Below are 21162 nucleotides of genomic sequence, written 5' to 3'. Positions count from 1 at the left end.
GAACGTGATGATGGAAAACTGTATCGAAATCTGTTTAAAGGAAATAAGCGCATACATAAACAAATAAGTGATTATATTATAACCATATCTATTTCTAGTAAAAACCTATGGAGTTCCACTTTATACTCGGTCATGAATAGTAAATGGGGTTTCGATGTAACTCGGCTCATACTTCGCAAATGAGAAATGAATTTACAACTAAAAAAGAAAACACAAAAAAGCTCACCCAGAATTGTTTTTAAATTCTGTTCAGAGTTTTAAGTCAACAGCAATAAAATGACTGTTTCATTTCGTCATCAGTCCTTAATACGTGTGCTAATTAATCAGACGCCTTTAAGTTAATGGAAAATACGTTTAAAGATTCCCATAGATCAAGCTAATAAAACTAAATTAACATCAAATGCGCATACAACACGCAAAATTCCCATACGTCACACAATAGTCGTACAAAATTAATATTCAAAAAAAAAGAATTTATATCTTTAGAGCAGCTTAAACTAAATAGTTCGCATCAGAATGCAAATGAGTTAGCTATTGGAATTGGTACTCTTTGTTGCGAGACTGGTCATCTTTGCGATTTGCGAGATTATTGAGGGGTCACGCCGCGTAATATTCCCATGCATTGAATCATTCTATGTTCGTTTACCGTGAGATAAACATGATCAACTCGTCTGTATAGATGATCTTTTTAATTGTGCTAAATTTTAATCATGGATTGGATTTCGGAGTTATTTCAAACGCATACTTTCAACAAACCTAAGGTACGTCCGATATTTGTTCAACAAAGTCCTAACTTAGTGTCAATTTTAATTAGTTCTTTAGTATATAGCGCAGATTAATTAAGCTTTTTTTAACAGATTAAAATAACCTAAAATTACAATAAGTTTTATGTAATAAATATATTTATGATTAGGTTAAGCCTTAATTAATTAATACGAATGAAACAGTCATTGTAGTAAATTATAATTTTCAAGTTTGATTTATCAAATAAACTGCAATCGTTTCCTAATAAGATGTATTTGTTAAGTTAACTATTTATATATATATATATTTTTTATCAATTTCCTTTCACAGACAATTCTTGTATTAACTGCTTAAAGCACACGTAGCAAAGCCCCGCCATTTAAAGCAATTACCGTTAATCGGTTTCCAATATTAATCTAGTCTGCTGAGAAAGCATTTTAGATAGATCAAGCACAGTACATTCAAACTGTACCGCAGTTGATGTATAGCAAAAACGAACGGCATTGTGGAACAGCTGGTCGCGCCTACCACGCATTAACCTAACGAGCATCCCTAATGGGGCACGTTAGGGTTACCAGTAAAGAAAAACCTTCGAATCGTATAAATCAAAACGACCCAGTTCCAAAAACGTGTCACACTTATTAGTCAACTGACAAAAAATAAAGCTTATCTCCGCTAACATACACATAACGTGACGTGGAATGACGTTTATTAAGTCACGAGCTCGTATTAGGCTTTACGGTGAATAAAGAATATAAAAATAAAATCATATAGAACTCACAGACGCTATTATTTGACGAGGTTCTTACTGGTGAATAAATATAAACCTATAAAAATACCTATAAATTTATAAAATAGTTTATAGGTGTCTTGGTAAACGTTTTGTTGCGGACTTCTTTATTTTATGTGTGTTATCTGTGCAAATATAGACTAATGTCACTTATAATTATAAATTATCAAATATAATTCATTCTGTTTTATAAAGAAATCTAATTAGAGTTTCATTGAAATGCTGACTAATTCCAATACTTACCACGATTTTCACATATTACAATTATGTAAATAAAAAAAAACCATATGAAAACCGTTGTAAAAAACCCTTACCTGGTAGACAGCCGCGAAATTTTAAACAAATACAGAAGTTAATTTATTCTTTGAGACGACTTACTAATTATAACATGAAAATGAACGAGGACGGGCTCTCAACACTTAGACTTTTCCTCCAATTTTACAGTCACCAGATACTTTTATCTGAGATCTCGAGTAGAATAGACAAAAATTGTAACATTAATCAAAAGCAGATAAAGTTTTCTTCGGGTTAATTTGCCGATTTACAACAATGTAAACGTCCAATAATGTTCTCTGAAAATATATTGAGTATCCCTAACTATACACTATATCATATCAACACGATGACACGCGACGACAGTGTACATTTGTAGGGGTAACATCCAAAAACAAAGTAGAGAAGATTAGACAGATTGTCTATTACTAACATCCTAACCGCAGTCTTCGTTCTACCTGTGATCATGGAGCTAGCAACAAGTCAAAATATCGGGAACTTATTAAATGTGAACATCTTGATAAGAGCCTGTTAAATAATTGAAAATGTAAATAACCGCTAAAGTCAAACAATATTTTTTTCCCTACCTTGTCTCCCCTAAGCTGATGGTCTTGAGAGACCATTTCAGCGTAACACTAACCCCAGCAAGAGTAGTGCTTCGCAGAATCTACCACCGAAACACGACCCACTGAGAAGATCCGGTGAGAAACTCAGTGGGCTGTGTCTGTGCGTTAATTTACTCGCCGAGCCCTTCCTCGTAAGCGACAGGTTCGACGAGAACGATGACCGCGACAATCAGTAAAACAATCTTATCAATTAGATACTAAATCAATAAAAAAATTTAATTCTGGACGCTGACACCACGTGCTCACAGCCCTGCTATGGGGTCCTCATTATGATTATTGGCCTCGTTCTCGTAATAAATTGATGAAATTTTAAATGTTTTAAAAAAAATGTTTTTAATTCAATTTTATGTATCGATTTTACATTTCCAATTATCTTTTCTTAATTTAAACTGTCTCACGTTTTCATTCATAATCCATTGTTTGACTTAGTTTGAAATGAAGACTATCCAATTATTATTTTTCAGCTTAGTAAAGTTAATCGCCTTAAAAAATTCAATTTTTAATACACTCTGAATAAATCTATTTAATATATAAGAATACGAGTAAAATGTAAAATAAGTATCAAACTTTGTATCACTATGATCATTACTAAACCCTACAATAATTCTGTTCCCGAATTTTTTATTTATTTTTTTATTTATTATTGTATTAGTACAGAGTAATAGGAAAATTATGTACAAACTCGTAAAAAATGTACAAAAAAAAACTTTTACACTCGTCTCATTATCTTGAAGCCAACATATTTGAAGGTTTCACTTGTACCAAGTGTGATATGCACACGTTTTTTGTCTACCTATTCGCTGGTAGCCTAGGGGGATATTCCAGGCACGCCCGAACATAAAAATCCAATTCATTTATCTCTTGCGTTCAAAATGCAGTTTTGTAAATTCCTATTCTAAAATATTACAAAAGTTTCTTTTGAACCATTAAAAAATCAAAACTTCTGTCTGTCTTCGGTCCATAAATGTACCAAATAAATACGCTTAGCCCAAATGTTGACTTTTAAAACTTCTCCGAGAACTTTTGCGTGTATGTGGATATTACTAAAGCAATTACTTCAAGGCCTTAACGACTTTTAAGGGAGCAGAGTCGTTAAGTTACAGTTTTTCATCTGCTCAGTTGTGGCTTGGGTATCATTTCAATGTTATTGTTATAACAGACAACAGTCGCTTGTAACAGCTTACCAAGCCGGCCCTAATAGCGAATAATTTCGCGCCATTTACTGATGCCTGAAATATTATAACATACTTTTTTTTTCAAATTTCAATTGGCAATGTAAATAATTATTATGGAACAAGCAAACTAACCACGCGACGCGTTGAATGATCCTGCGGTACAACCACATGCTCTACTAGTTTACAAATTATATATAAATATTAAAATTTTCAATTTATTACTGAAGTCTCGTATTCAAATTCAACTTCAAAACAAATTTAAATTGTACGCTAATTTTACTATCAGTTTCGTTTTCGCTGAGAGGATTTACTCAAAATACATTAATTAAGTTAGAATATTAACGAGCTATTAAAACTGTAAGCTGAAGCTTAAAAATAATGAAGTACTTTAGTAAACAAGTATCTAAGTTGAAAGTCTTCTGGAGGTTATAAAGGGCGTAATTACTTTTTCAGGCGCAACCAGGAAGCACGAAATGCGGCGGTGGTGCTAGTGCGAGCGGGTCGCACAGCAGCACAGCAAGCGGGCCGATACAAAACGCTTCACGTACTAACGACGTCAAACCAGTCGAATGTAACCTCTGTCATCGGAAATTCAAGAACATACCCGCTCTAAATGGCCACATGCGTTTACACGGAGGATACTTCAAAAAGGTAATAATTGCATATCACTTCATTCTTGTCAATAAGAACAATGTCTATGCATTGTTAAGTTACAAAAATTAAACATCTTATTATAATCCATTTACCCGAATGTCTCGCACCTATAAACGAACTGGAAAAATCGTCAACTGAATTGGATATTTTTACATATAAAATAAATTCGTTTATAAAAATGATCAAAGGCATCATCCATGTTAATAGTAGATTAGGTAGTGTAATTATTGAATGTAATTTCCTTTGAGATTGTGATTTATTGTTACTTCCTTACATTAAAAGTTGGATTGGTTTTCGTTATCATGCTGTCTAGTCCTATAGTTGTAATGTCCTGATTAGTTATGCGCGCATGGCTTAGGTTACAAGCCAAATTTTTTACTTGTTGTTATTTGTTATGAATCTTTTCTTGCTTAACTTGTAATGTATATTATGTGCCTAATATAAATAAATAAATAAAATAAGATAAATAATACCAGTAATTTGCCTCAACTGTCATAGTATTTACGTTTTCAGGATTCAGATAGCAAAAAGCTAGATAAAAAAGAAACGACCGGACCACCTCTGCAAACAGCATCCGTCTCGGTACGAGCCCTCATTGAAGAAAAGATCATTAGCAGACGAGGAGCCACGGCAAGCTCGGCGAATTGTACGTAAATTCGATGCGATTTAAAAATCATTTAGCCATAACACTGTTTTAATTAACAATATATCTAACGGCCGTCTAGTGTAGTGGTAAGTGATATGGTCACTACACAAGGGGATCGCGGGTTCGAATCCCGCCAAGGGAAGATATTTGTATGATAATTATAAAATGTCTTTTCCAGGATTATGGATGTATATTAAATATATGTATGTGTATTATAAAAATCTTACATTTATTACCGTTATCTGGTACCTGTAACACTAGTTCTTTACGAACTTAGCACGGGACCAGTTAACGTGGCGTGATTGTTTAGTAAATATTTATTATTTATATCACAATAGGTACGAGTACGGATACTGTAGCCTCACGTTCTGGTTTCGTTGCGCCAGCGCCGCCACCGCTGTCAACGATACGCGCGTCACCCTCATCACCCGCCACTACGTCGGCACAGTTCGTACCGCCACGGGCGCCATCCGCCGTCACTGTGGCCGCGAACTTATCTACTAACATGAGCGCCGCACAAAGGGACTCTACTCTAATCGAACTCTTGAAGAAAGGGAACACTAAAGTAAGAACAAGCACTTTATGTTAGTACTTATTAGTATTACTGGTGGTAGGACGCCATTATGAATGTGAATAAAGATACATTTTAATTGCAATAGTCGTAAATTTTCTTTTTCCAATTTAAAAAAAAAAGTGGCCTATGTCGATAACTATTTCATTACCTAAGTGAAAAAAAAAACATTTGGAAGTATTTTTTTTATTTACTGGTGGTAGGACCTCTTGTGGATCCGCGCGGGTAGGTACCACCACCCTGCCTATTTCTGTCGTGAAGCAGTAATGCGTTACGGTTTGAAGGGTCGGGCACCCGTTGTAACTATACTTGAGACCTTAGAACTTATATCTCAAGGTGGGTGGTGCATTTATGTTGTGGATGTCTATGCCAGTAACCACTTAACGCCAGGATAGGTGAACTCGTCCACCCATCTAAGAAAGAAAAAAGCTTGCATATGTACTGCCTCCTCCGATGTTTCAGTTTTCAATGATTTTAAATATTACACAGGCTGTCAAACGATCGGCATCGGACCCGGGACACGCATCGCCACAGCAAGACTACACGTTTCGTCCGGAACTATTCGGGGTGTCCTTTAACTCTGATGACGGGTATTTCTCGCCGGCACTAAACGATGACACGTTTCAATTCACCTCCGCGCCAGACCAACTGGAAGATCTAGCTTCGTTGGAAGACTATGCAACTGTGGCCGCTTCGATAAGAGAAAGATCCCCGGTCACATTCCCGTACAGTCGACGTCTGGCTGCAGTTCTAAATTCACCTCTACCGGAATCGTTGGCGGATTTCGGCGCATGCCATGGTGGTTCGCCGGTGACCTCGCCCGGTATCGGATACACGGCAAATTCACCGGGACTATCGTATACGACCGGGGATTCGCCGGGCTTAGCGTACACAGCAGCGTCGCCCGGTGGCAGTTATTCAACGCAGCCTTCGCCCGGTTTTACTTACCCAACGCCACCAGCTTCTCATGATGCTCATTCTCCGGCACACACGGTTCCTCGAGCGTCATCACCGCTATCAGCCGCATTTTTCACTGCCACTATGTCCAGTCAAGAAGAGGTAAATTTAGATCCCAATTATGTTATAATACTCGTAGTTAGATACGGTAGTTCCTCCTTAAATTCAGAGCTTAAATAAAACATTCGTAACAAGATATAGTACAACTATTTAATTCTAATCATAAGTCTAAAACTGATTTATAAAATACTAGCGGCCCGCTCCGGCTCCACTCGGGTCTTTAACAAAAATTTCAACGATATTTGACGTTGTTTTATTTTTTTAAATAAAAGAACACATATTGCGGCATAACTATAATAGTTAGACATATGCAGTCGCGACACTTTTTGTAAATACCAATGTGTTCTACTACAAAATCGTAGCACGTTATTTTATTCTATCATCAATAGTTTTCGCAGGGCACACGATGTAAAGAATATATAGAAAAAATATACATTTTCATCAAAACCAGTCCAGACGAATTATGCGTGGAGCTCGAACGAACAAAACAAAATTTTAAATTATAATACAATTTACTCGGAATTGAGCTTTTGAACATCACAAATGGCTTGTTCTGTATTTGTTTTTTTCTTTCAATGTTATCGTAAAATATAATGAAATCTATATATAAGTATATAAAAACGAATTGCTGTTTGTTAGTCTCGCTAAAACTCGAGAGCGGCTGGACCGATTTGGCTAATTTTGGTCTTGTATTATTTGTGGAAGTCCAGGGAAGGTTTAAAAGGTAGATAAATATGAAAATGCTCGGAATTAAATAAAAATAACAATTTTGTTTTTCCTTTGATGTGTCCCCCGGACAAATTCCTTTTTTTTGTTTCAAGTTTATTCCATACAAAAGTTTAGGTCTTTTATTTATCGATTGAGGCACTACGAAGCCTACCGGGTCAGCTAGTATTTACTACAAAAATGAGATAAAATAAGTAACGCGGTTGATTTTGATGTTTTAAATTTAGGTTGAAGAAGCTTTAGAAGAAGTTCTACCAGAGGAATGCAGGTCACTTGATGCCTATTCACTGGAGTCTTCGCAAACCGCACGCCGTATCATGCTCAACTCGGAAGACCCTTTGCTATCGAGCAGCCCCAGAGATTTCTCCCATCAAAGAATATTCAGGCGTCAACATCGGAGCGTCGTAAATACTACTGGACATCTACAACAATGGCAACATGATAATTCACTTCAGGTATTTCAAATATTTTAAGCACAAAATGCAGAACAACAATACGATGGAAGTCGTCATGGCCTAAAGGATAAGACGTCCGGTGCATTCGTATCTAGCGATGCAACGGTATTCGAATCCCAGGCGGGTACCAATTTTTCTAATGAAATACGTACTCAACAAAATTTTACGATTGACTTCCACGGTGAAGGAATAACATCGTGTAATAAAAATCAAACCCGCAAAAATTATAATTTGCGTAATTACTGGTTGTAGGACATCTTGTGAGTCCGCGCGGGTAGGTACCACCACCCTGCCTATTTCTGCCGTGAAGCAGTAATGCGTTTCGGTTTGAAGGGTGGGGCAGCCGTTGTAACTATACTGGGACCTTAGAACTGATATCTCAAGGTGGGTGGCGCATTTACATCGTAGATGTTTATGGGCTCCAGCAACCACTTAAAACCAGGTGAGCTGTGAGCTCGTCCACCCATCTAAAAAAAAAAAAATTTTTTTTATAGGTCTGCGTTGAAGGTCGAGATACGGTACCAGCTGTGTTCTTAAGTCCGAACAGTGTGCCGGCGTCACCACAACGAAGGAAACGTAGAGCATCACCTGCGGGTCCTTACCGATCAAGGATGCGGAGAACGATCAGTCACTTCACGCCGCAACCGATGCTACCACCCGAACGCGATGGCTCTGGACTATACATAGATTTGACGGCTGGTAAAAATTACGCATATCACAATATCTCTTAGAGAAAAAATAAATGATAGTTTAAAAAAAACTAACAAAATACGCTTTTATAGAAATTCCAACTAAAAAATAGAAAATGAATTTTAATAAATTAGAATTAAATAGTAGTGTAAGAAAAAATGATTTTATTGTAAAAAAAGCATAGGGTGCATGGTATCTGTAGTTATAAATATTTCATGAACAGATATGAGTAGAAGGGTAATTTTGATAATATCCTGAAAAGCACCCCACGCTTTTTTACAAAATATTTTTGTAAATTATTTAATATTAATATTAATAATATTAATAATATTAATTAATTGAAATTTATTTTCTATTTTTTAGTCGGATTTTTTATAAAAGCCTATTTTATTCGTTTTTTTTAAACTACATATTATTTATTTTACATTTTTTAGTTGAATTTCAATTTTTTCAATAATTTTTTTAAATATTGAATTGTCATCGGTACTTATTAAGGAATAAGTATACCAAATTTCGAGGTAATCCGACGTTTTGAAGGGGGTCAAAATCATGTTCAAAGATTCCGTTACAAACATACATACGTCTGAAGCTAATAATAAAAGCGTATTAAAAACATATTCCCCGTAAACACAAATTATCGTTTCGTCTCAGGAATTCTATCAGAAAACGATGGTTTATCGCAAACGGAGGACGTTCGGAAGCCGCAAATAAATATCGGGACTAATTTCCAAGCCGAATTACCGGAGCTGTACAGCGATCGTGATGATCTACATCGAGCACCGGAACAACTCCTTTGGGATCCGGGCATAAACGAAGCGTTAGAAGACAACGAAGGTACATAGCAAACAACAAAAAAAGATGTGCGGTGTCGTGGGACACCGGATTAATATAAAAATATTAATTTTAAGTTCTATTCGAGGTATAAAGAAAATAATTATTCGGGTATACACTTTTTATTGTGATTTTTTTATTGATAAAAAAAACTACTTTACAAAATTATCAACTTTATTTTATTCACAATGATTTATAAAAAAATATATAATAAAAATATGTTATTTATTGTACGTTATTGCAAAGTTAAGTCGTACACTGTATGCATTACTTTTAAGAATCTTACAGACGTTTTTTCCCGGTTAGGGTGGGTACCCCTCCGGATTGTCCCATAAGGAACTTCGTTCCAATAATTTAACTAAACTATATAAGTTGATATTTTTTAAAATTAATCACCATTTTCTATTACAGTACGAATGTTCATGGAACTAGCGATGTGTGCTGCTATGCCAGTCGGGGGGCACACAAGAGAATTTGCCTTACAAACTTTAGGAGAATGTGGTGGAGATATCAGAGCGGCCACTCTACGACTAATGTCAAGACCTGTGGTGCCATCGCAGCACGAGTCGCGTTGGGCGCCCGATGAAGTCGAAGCGTTCTTATCTGGACTAAGCCATTACGATAAAGACTTTTTTAGAATTTCGCAACTGGTAAGGGTCTTTTCACTTCACTTTTTACTAGTGGTAGGACCTATTGTGAGTCCGCACGGGCAGGTACCACCACCCCGCCTATTTCTGCCGTGAAGCAGTAATGAGTTTCGGTTTGAAGGGTGGGGTAGCTGTTGTAACTATACTGAGACCTTAGAACTTATTTCTCAAGGTGCGTGACGCATTTATGTGGTAGATTTCTATGGGCTTCAGTAACCACTTAACACCAGGTGGGCTGTGAGCTCGTCCACCCATCTAAGCAATAAAAAATAAAAACTTCAAGAACATAAAGACAAATATCAATCTGATAAAACGTTTTGTTTTTCCTTATATAAAAAAAAAAAAAAAAAAATATTATGTTAACGAACAATAAAATATCCGGGTAATTTAAAAGTTGATTACTTAAAAACACTTTTAATGTACTCAGGTTAGAACAAAGGACTCGAAGCAATGCGTTCAATTCTACTATTTTTGGAAGAAAGTAACGAAAGACTACAAGACCCAGTACTTAAGGAGTTGGTGTGCCGATCCGCATACATCACAAGTAAGCTATTCTCGACTCCAGAACTATATCTTCAAATTGTGTAACGAGTGAAGGGAGAGCCGTGACGGGATGTTAATACACGCGATTTTCTACGTCCAGGGTTCTGTAGCACAAGTAACTACACATAGCAACACCTCGTGCACCTCATCACCGACTTCATACGACAATGAGGAGTACCCATGCAAGATATGCGGGAAGTAAGTGCCGAAACACGGAGCACGCCAGCGTATCGCTTTGAATTTTATATTTACAATAACAGAATACGCTTACAAATGAGGCCATCAGCGTAAAAGTGGCCTAAATCACAATTTTTCAAAATTGGGTGCTTCTAAATTGCAATTTATTTGAAACAAAATAAATTTTGAGGCAAAAGCGGCCTATCCATAGTTTCAGCGATACATAACAGATGGGTTTGTAAATATTATTTTCGCGCGTATTGTTTTTGCCCACGAAGCAGTGTAAAAGTAAATTCAAACTTCGATATCTCCATACTAACTATGGTAAACTTAGGCCACTTTTGCGCTGACGGCCTGAAATAAACTTATATGTGAAAATTTGACACATAATTCGTTCTGAAGTCGTAGATAATATGTAATATGTTTTATATCAAATGAAAATGTTGAGCTGTTCAATATTCGTTTTACTTATATTTCAATGGTAATAAAAATACTAAATGAAAAAAGCGTATTGCGTCCCCAGAATGTAGATTATTATTATACAAAAGAGTTGTATGTAAATATGAAATAAAATGTATTTCTTTTTTTTTTTTTTAAATATATAAATCAAATCGTTGAAGCGTATAAATTATTTACATAATATTTCGTCATAAAAAAACAACATATATGTGTGAAAAGTACAAGATACATTATAACAATTGTACTTGAACGTGAAAATGTAATTTTCTATACATTAATTTTAATATTCAAGTGTACTTAGGATAAAAATATTTTTCGTGTGTTAATGTTATAATATGCTTATATAAGTTTTTCATTCACTAACGCTTCACGCTTGGCTTCACTTTACTGCATTTTTTTTTTGTTGCTAATCTTTCGTTTGCTATTATAATAGTGTATCCCTGTTATGTTTCAGAGTATTTAACAAAGTAAAAAGTCGTAGTGCACACATGAAGTCACACCGGCCTCTCGACGCCGAAACGAAAAAATCAAAACTCGAAAAGCCTTATGAAAAGGCCGAGAAATCTGATGGCAGACATAACACAACAAGCGAATTTCACAAAACGTTGTAACACATGCTGGCATAAAGACGGCGGGTTCTTACTTGTGAAATGCTAAAATGTAATTATTGTTGATTAAGATAAAAACTATCGCAAGAGTTTTAAAGACTAAAATTTAAAAAAAATCGACTTGCGTCGTTACAACAAAACTTTTTATTAAGCATTTTACAATAATATCCCCTTTACATTGTACGCAATTAAAATATGATGCAATTGACACCCCGCTCATTCGCACAGCGTTGTAAGCATAGATTATACACATAATATTTGGCTGCGAACCCGCTGGCCGAGACATGACCCCCCCCCCTGCACATTGTCACCACCGACCCCCACTCACCACACACACATTGTTTACTCTTACTTGAACTGTTCAAGAAATAGCCAGTAAATGTTAGCCTCCAGATTTATCAACGAACCTTTACGCAATTATAGAGACCACTATTTTTAATTGCCAAAATAAAAAAAAAACCTAATATGTGAGGATACTGAACATTTAACTCAAACAAAAAGCTGATAATGATAATTTATTCTAGAACAAATCTTTAGTCAAATGCGATTTTACTTTCAATCATTTAAATTTTACCGTTATTTGTTTTTGGTAAAAAAAACTGATTGATGTTTTTAATTAAACAGCCATACAATAATATTTATAGTCTAGCTAATTTATTATTTAATTCAACTCATAGAGCACAAAGATATTTTGTATGACGATAGATAGATAAGTTTTGTCTTCGTAAAGTTTTATATGACAGATTTCTCAATGTGACTTGTAAGTGTGATTTTGTAAATAAAATATGAAGGTAGTTGGTTGTAATCGCTACGTTAGAGATGAGCTATCCAAGATTACTATTGATCTATTTAAGTATTACTACTATATTTCGTACGTGTGATACATAAATCGTGTAGTAACTACACTACCTCGTTTCTATACAATTCATTCTATCGCGAGCACAGCTCGTAACTACTTTGTTATAATATTATGCTTGTTTGCTCATTTTCTTTTTAAATCCTAGTTGTTACTTATTTTAATTTATTATTTTTCTAGTCGTATTCTGTTTTTCATGCGTATTTCAATAGTTATTTCGATTTAAGTATATTTATGTTATAATTAAATGAAATTCAACATCCGTACCTATCTATTTTTTACATATCTAAGTTAATAATGCGTCTTCATCTGAAATATTGTATCTCTGTGAACTTTTTGGTACAAATTATTCTTCTTATATAAATAAATTAAATGAAAGGTATTTAAGTATATTTTTATTACAACGCGAAACAACGAAAATATAGTCCTTTAATTATATTATAGTGAATTCAATACAGTAAAAAATATATTATTAGTCATTCTTTTTACCAAAAGGTTCATAGAATCTTTACTACAAAAAAATGGAATAATATTTTTTTACACAAATATTATAAAATGCTCAATAAGTCACTATTTATATTTTACGTTAATAACATTATTTATTCTACATAGTTAGTTCCTTGTTGATTGTTCTGAATGAAGCTCTCATTTGAATCTTATACAATATGTACTTAATTTACGAATGTACTGTTTATTTTATAATAATAGGAATGTTTGTAAGTGTACCTAAGTGTTGTGATAAATGTATGTGAGAATTGTTTGTTCGGTGCGTGCTATCTTTATGATTTAATGGTACAAAACAGGCAATTAACTTGCTCAAAATTAAATTTAAGAGTATTCACACGTATTGCCTGTACGCAAAACTGTATTTCGCTGCACCCAAAATTACAATAAATCATTTGAAACTCTTTAATACAAACGTAAGGTTGTGAAGTTGTAAATTACTCGTTTTGTCGTCTTCCGTAATATTGAATGATTAATTTTGGGGCAGAATTCCTTTTAAAAGACATGTTTAATGTATCATAAAAATTTTATTCAATTTCTATAATTACTTCTACTACTAACGAAATTTTTTTAACATTAACTTATTATAACGATTTAAGCGTATGTTGTACATGTGTATGTTTTTACAGTACCACAAAATGTGTGTAGGTAGTTTTATTGAAATTTCTTATTGTGAGTGTATGTTAGACGTAACTGTTTGTTTTGAGAAATTCTAACACGTTTATAAATGATGTTTAAAATGTGAATGAAAGTTATTCGCTTTGATTTCGTGTACGGATATTATTAGAATTTAATAATTTAACTAAAGATGGTTTACCATCCGCGTAAACTTGAGAAAAAGCTGCCAAATTATATTGAAAAAATTGAACGAACGAACTGTACGCCACTAACTCGTGTGATTATTTGGTTGTGTTATATAACATTATATTAGAAAAAAATCTAACGTTTTATTGTTAATTGTTAAATACATTAAGTTCTAACTGTGCCAAATATTTTGAAAACGCTCTAAATACTTATAAATACATAATTTTTAGTTTAATTTGTTATTAGTATTAGCTTACGATGTTATTAGCTAAATTATTTTCTAGTTGGTTATCTAGTAGGGAAAAGCTAAATCAAAAATAAATAGTTTTTTAAGACATATTTTCAGTCAGAAATGTGCCATTTATTTTCATACAAATCGCATCATCTCTGCTAGGATTTGATAAGAACAATTATTAGTAGCTTATATTTTTTTCTTAACACGCTTCCTTTTAAATACAAAATATTTTTTGAGAATGCAAACCAAAATAATCTACTTTCGTATATTGCGATTTATCAACGATAATTCCCTCCAGTAACATTTTACTCTTAGCCATTAAGACTGAAAACTTCTTTTTGGATTCAGCAAATTATAATTTCGTTGACAGCGCGTGATTTCGGCCTTGTTTAATGTTTTTATTGATCAGTTTAATTAACCCATTCCGCGTGCCAACTCGTCATCCTAGTCAGGGTATAGCTTACGTAGAATATGCCCTTAAATTAGTTAAAAAGATTAGAAACAGCGTAAGTTCGATATTTAGATCGCAACTACCGTAGACTACACTAGCAAATGCCCGCTGTATTCTATAGATAATGCACAAGAAACGCTAATTTATCTAAATTATAAGAATGAAGATTTTAACCAAAAAAAAACTTATTTCAACTTAAATATAGAAGTGCCTTACGATTTAATTTTTACACTGTTTGTTTTATTTAGTTTACAAGAGCAGTGGTTTAATGCATTTATTGTTGGTATTATCATTCACTCTTCGCTCTGTCATGAGAGTGAAGATTAGTGAATCGATCGTATCTCCATCGTTATTTATTATTTTATTTATTAAATATAAACAATAAAAAATATTAAATTTAGAAAATTAAATTAAAATTAGATTATGGAAATAAATAGAAACATTCATTCATCAGATATTATTTTGAACGAAAAGAAAGAATATTATGTATCCTTTACAATATCTACGAGTCAATTCTATGAAGAGTTCATAAATAAAAGTAATAATGTACATAAGTCGATAAGTTATTATTTTGTTATAAATTCCCAAACAAAGAATACAGCACTAGGAATATATTTCTACGAGTGTTACCAGCTCCTGAGTATTGTTTAATTTCGCTTCGAAGAAATGACGTCCTTATTATCTGACACTATTTTCTGTAATATATTAAATGGCACATAGTGTAAATGTAAGTACTTCTGTATTCGTGTCAACACATGAGAATGTTATTATAGTATTAATATTTTATAAGTCTAAATGCATAATATATTCTTCTAATTTTGTATCGGTCAGAGTGCAGGGCGTCGGGGAATCCTCTCGAGTCGCCGGGCGCTTAGCTGTATTTGTACGTACCTAATACGTAGGTATATGTGTACTTGTAATATAATTGTAGACGGTGAACTGTCGCGTGCCAAACGCACGATAATTGATATTACACTCTGTGTTGTGATTTTGATCGTTCTGTAAAATACAAAATGAATCTTTTAAAAGTACTATGAAAGTTTGTAGACACATTTTTAGATTAGCTAATTTCTTCGCGTAGACATGTTAGGTCGTCATTGATTAAGCATTTAGATTAAACATTGTAGTAGCGTGTAATTGGATGATGTAAGTGTATTGCGTTTAGATTCATTGTTATATTCAATAAATGTGATCATTGTAATGAACAACGAGTAAGCTCGAGTCCTGCCCTCGTGCCACTGGGCGACTCTTCACAACTTCGCATATCTTTGAAACAATAAGTAATAAAATTAAACTCTATTATTTATATTGATAAATTTATTAGGATAACTAATTTTTTAAGACAATGACTATTACGTGATCTTTTAGATTGTCTTTATTAATAAATATATGGTGAAGGTTTTGTGAAATTGTTTTTATTTTCCTGATCGTGCCAACCCTACTTGTAACTTATCTGTGAAAATAAAATATTTTTTCCTAATTACACATTGGAGTTTTTCTACAATAATTAAGTAAAAAAAAAGAATATCCTCTGCATTTGTTACAAGGAAATTAAAAAAGTTAGTCTTTACGAGAAAGGTTTCGGTATGTATTCAGAATTAGACAGTCGAAATTATTTCAATTTTAAAGAAAGTTTGAAAATATACACTTCAAACTTATTTAAAAAAACAAACAGGCTAAACTTTGCTTTATGGTCCGTCAATTTGGAAGCTCACAATTTTTTCGTACTCATAAATAGAAATCTTTTTGCCAAATTTCAAGTTGCGGAAACTTACGGTTTACGCGATATATTTTTTTAAGGTTTCCATACAAATTGGAAAAATCGTCAAGGTAGGCGTCAAAGTTGACGTTTCACGTTCCATTCACGATAGACGTGTATTTTATAAAATTTTATGTAAGGTTTTTGTTAATAAGGTAAAGTTCGATGAGCAAACTTATCTATGATTAGTCTGTGCGAACTGATATATGTCAGAATATAATGTTAATTTGAAAATTATAAAATACTATTAAACTACTAAATTGTTTCTAATTATGCACGTCCTAACAGGTTATGGGCCCAGGACGTTTGCAGAAAGTGAAATAGAAATGATTTAACGATTAATTGTTTTAATAGGCGTAATCCGTTGTGTCAATTATTTCCTGATTTTTTGAAGTTGAAGAAACTACAAAATGACTTCTAATATTAAGATTGATCGACTTACGGGTGATAACTATGACACCTGGAAGATTCACATGCGAGCTATTCTGAAGAAGAATGATTTGTGGGAATACGTATAAGGAAAAATACCTAAACCAATACATTCAGATTCTAAATATTCTGAATGGAATAAAATGGACGGAAAAGCCGAATCGGACATATTGTTAGCTGTCAGCCCGAGCGAGTTAATTGCACTGGATGGTTTAGACTCCTCTAAGCAATATGGGACAAGTTGAAATCTATGTATGAGTCAAGCGGGCCAGCGCGAAAAGCGTCATTACTAAAGAGACTTGTATTAAACCGTATGCCAGAAGATGGAGACATACGAAAACATATTTCTGATTTTTTCGACTGTGTTAAGAAGCTTAAAGAAATCGGATTGATAGTGATAGATGAGTTGCTTGCTATTTTATTACTTTATAGTTTACCGGAATCGTTCTCAATGTTTCGAACAGCAATGGAATCGCGTGATGATTTACCATCAACTGATGTACTGAAAGTGAAGATTATCGAGGATTATGAAGGTCGGAAGAGTAAGATAATAGACCAGAGGGCTATGTTCGTCAAGCGTACCAACATTAAATCAAATGCCAACCCGAAGAAGAACTTCGAACAGCACACAAATAAAAACATTGAGTGCTATCGTTGCGGTCGTCTTGGGCATATGGCGAGAGAGTGCAGAACTAAAAACGTGAGTAAGCTTAAACAAAGCTCACATAAAGCAGAATGTAATAGTGATGATGAGCACAAGACAAATATGTTAGTAAGTACCACCAAAGAGGTGATGATAGCCGAGCAGAGAGCTCCTGTATGGTGTATTGACAGTGGATGTACGGGACATATGTGTAATAACAAACAATTGATTAAAGATTTTACTCGAGTTGATACAGACTTGAATTTGGCTAATGGTAAAACTACAAAAATTAGCGGCTCAGGAAAAGTCAGTATTATGGTAGACACAGGCAGCGAAAAGCGCCATGTTGATATTAAAAAAGTGTTCTACGTGTCGGATCTACGAACCAATTTATTATCAGTTGCGAAGATGACAGATCACGGGTTTGAAGTTCGCTTCAATAAAAATTATGCAATTGTCATAGATGACAATAATAAGGTTCATATGCGAGCGGATCGAGTTGGTAACTTATACCACGTCCGAATGAGCGAAGATGATGTCAATAATGTTGAAATGGTGAAAAAACCTATAGATATGTGGCACGAGCGCCTCGGCCACCTTAACGAGCGTGATTTAAAGGCAATGGCGAAAAATGGCCTTGTCCATGGCCTATCATTGAAGGACAACGAAAAATTGTCAGAGTGTGAAATATGTATAAGTGAAAAACAGACATGCACGCCTTTTTCTAAAGGAAGCGAAGATCGTACAAGTGAACTATTGGAGATCGTGCATACTGATGTGTGCGGACCAATGAGACAACAGTCTATGGGCGGTAAAAAGTATTTTGTCACGTTCATCGACGACAAATCAAGATGGTGTGAAGTATACTTTATTGCTAATAAAAGCGACGTACTTCAAGTTTTCAAAGATTACAAGGCTTACGTGGAAAAATTGACTGGAAAGAAGATCAAAAATCTACAATCCGATAACGGTCGAGAATACATTAACAAAGACTTTGATGATTTCTTGAAGAAAGAAGGAATAAGACGGAGGTTGACGGCACCTTATACGCCTCAGCAGAACGGGATTTCGGAGAGAAAGAACAGGACACTGCTAGAGATGGCCCGTTGTATGATGCGTCAGGCGGGAAGCCCTCCTGTTTTTTGGGCTGAAGCAATTAATACTGCTAATTACATAAGGAACCGGTGCCCAACTGCAGCTCTTGATGGTCAAATACCATTTACCCTGTGGAAAAGAAAGAAACCTACCGTAATCTACATGCGCGTGTTTGGATCGAAAGCGTATTATAAAAACAAAGGAACGCAGAAGGGAAAATTCGAATCAAGTTCAGAGCTTGGAATATTTATGTGCTATGATACTGAGTCTAAAGCTTACAGAATACATGATCCTAAGACTAGAAGGATCGTCATTTCTCGCGATGTGAAGTTTATGAACGAGACAGCATTCTGTCATGAGTATAAAGAAATACGAAATGATGAAGAAGAGAGTTTTGATGATTCGAAGATAGTCGTTGAATTGAAAGGACATGATCAGAAGAAGGAAGATCGAAAAACAAACCCCATGAGAGGGAGAGGAAGACCAAGGATAGTTCGTACTGGCTTAGTGGGAAGACCGCGCAAAGAGTATAAACCAGCTACTAACAGTACAGAGAATGAAACTGAATCAGAGTATGAAGTAGATAATGAAGAAACGACAGCTGGAATTGCGATCATTGAACCTAAAACATGGAAAGAAATAGAAAAGACTGATGACGAACCTGAATGGCGAAGGGCTTTAGAAGACGAGTATTTGGCACAATTAAAGAATGTTACATGGGAAATAGTCCCACGACCGAAAAATAGAAAAGTGATTGGTAGCAGATTTGTGTTTCAAACAAAGAATAGAGGGAAGAAAGTACGGCTTGTCGCAAAGGGATGTTCTCAAAGGCCAGGGGAGGATTTTTACGAAACCTCTTCTCCTGTTGTAAGGTCTTCATCTGTGAGACTCATAGCTGCAGTGTCAGCTGAGTTAGGATTAGAGATGCATCAAATGGATGTAGTAACAGCTTACTTGAATGGTACTCTCGAAGAAGATGTATTCATGGAAATACCAGATAAACTATCAGATGTCTTAGAAAGTGTACTAGCAAACCAAAATATTGGATCAAAAAGGAATATTATAAGAGATAAGAATATACTTCATACAGCTAAACGCTGGAACGAAGCATTGAATGAGTGTGAGAATAATGTGTGTTTGTTAAAGAAGTCTTTGTATGGTTTGCGTCAATCAGGATTACAGTGGCATAAGAAGTTAGTAGGAAGGTTGAAGAATATTGGTTTTGAAGCATTACCACAAGAACCTTGTGTGTTTGTTGCGCAAAGGGATGAAAAAATGATGTTAATTGCTATTTATGTAGATGACATTATCCTAGCTACTAATGATGAGGTGTGGTTGCATGATGTTAAGCGTCAGTTATCTAATTCCTTTGAAATGAAGGATATGGGAAAAATCAGTACTTGTTTGGGTATCGAATTTTCACGTGATAAGGAGCATAGAGTGTATTTAAAGCAAGGTGCGTATATAGATAAAGTATTAGAGCGTTATGGTATGAGTGATTGTAAACCTATATCAACACCTATGGATGTGAACGTTAAACTAGAAAAACCCAACAGTGTAAACAATGATGTTATGAGTCAGTACCCTTACCAGAACCTTATAGGTGCCCTTATGTATTTGGCTGTATCTACCAGACCGGATATAGCTTATACTGTAAATTATTTAAGCCAATTTAACACTAATTATGATGTACAGAAGAAATTGAATTGAAATAGAAAACTCCTTCTATCTCCAGTCTAATGACTAATAATTCTAATGTTGCAAATGATGTGACAATAAAAACCAGCAGCGTAACGACAAGTTCTTTTATTTGTGCGAGAATGCAGCAAGCAGGTAGAAATGGCTGGCACGGCTTGTTTTATTAACACTATCCCCCCTTCGTTGGCTTTGGCTGGCGGCGGCGGTGGCTGTGGCTGTGGCGGAAGGGGGCGTGTTAACATGGCTTGGCGGCTTGGCTGGCGGCAGGGCATGACAGCTGACGTCACGTCCGTTACATTCGGCCATGCTGCAACAATTGCTCCCGCAATGGGGAACACACAAAAACATTTAGTTCTCAAATAAATCAATAAGGTCTTCAGTTTCAAGCTGCTCATCTGAACTACTAGCGCTTTTATAGGGCCTTAATGAATCTGTTGATACCAGGCTAGTGAAGTTTTTATAACTTCGTAAACCTTTTAGATATACTTCTAATTCGATACCGATTGTTACCTACACTTTAGTTACTACATACGGACCTGAGTACAAATCGTCTAATTTGGTATTAATCCTAGCGGCGCTACTAACCAGTTGGAGCCTGTCTCTACGATACAAAATCCCTTTTCTTATAAACATGAGCATTTTTTTTTATATTAATGTTGTGTGTCATTATTGTACTGGCTTGTTTTATCCTAGCTGTAGCTATCTTACGCCGTGCGTCAACAGTTCCTGGTTCGCGACCAAGAATCGATACATCACATATTGACCTACCAGAGCGCGCAAAGATTAAATCACAAGGCTTGTAGCCGCTGCTACTTTTAATTGTGTTGTTTGTGCCTCAAATGACGGAGTTCACTAAATTATTTGAAGCTTCACTACGATCAGTTGCCCGCAACACATAAAATTGTATGTTTAGTTTGTTCAACCTGGCCAATTAGCGCGCGGACAAGCAATACCGTTTAACGTATGCCTGAACTGTTTATCTTCTGATATATTTTTTAAAGTACCTACTCGTAAAAGCTTTTCCATAGTCTGTCACCACGTGATTCGGGTATCTGA

General features: G+C 34.9%; 1 protein-coding gene across 3 annotated transcripts in view; it reads left to right on the top strand.

Annotated features, from left to right (window-relative positions):
• LOC114243892 (uncharacterized) overlaps positions 1–15891 on the top strand; it is a 404128-nt gene extending 388237 nt beyond the window's left edge. For 2 of the 3 annotated variants that reach the window (XM_089738726.1, XM_089738723.1), the window contains 11 exons: positions 4062–4259; positions 4776–4908; positions 5247–5473; positions 5969–6538; positions 7450–7677; positions 8172–8376; positions 9019–9201; positions 9610–9848; positions 10273–10389; positions 10489–10586; positions 11479–15891. In XM_089738726.1, the coding sequence (XP_089594852.1) occupies positions 4062–4259; positions 4776–4908; positions 5247–5473; positions 5969–6538; positions 7450–7677; positions 8172–8376; positions 9019–9201; positions 9610–9848; positions 10273–10389; positions 10489–10586; positions 11479–11635 (2355 nt within the window). In that variant the 3' untranslated portion in view covers positions 11636–15891. The remainder of the gene's footprint in view (positions 1–4061; positions 4260–4775; positions 4909–5246; positions 5474–5968; positions 6539–7449; positions 7678–8171; positions 8377–9018; positions 9202–9609; positions 9849–10272; positions 10390–10488; positions 10587–11478) is intronic. The other variant, XM_089738725.1, reaches the window with a different exon arrangement.
• Positions 15892–21162: the final 5271 nt, after the last annotated feature.

The sequence above is a fragment of the Bombyx mandarina genome, chromosome 25 (assembly GCF_030267445.1).
Source record: "Bombyx mandarina strain Sakado chromosome 25, ASM3026744v2".
Lineage (NCBI taxonomy): Eukaryota > Metazoa > Arthropoda > Insecta > Lepidoptera > Bombycidae > Bombyx > Bombyx mandarina.
Note: the sequence above shows the minus strand (reverse complement) of the source record. Positions and strands in the feature narration are given on the sequence as shown.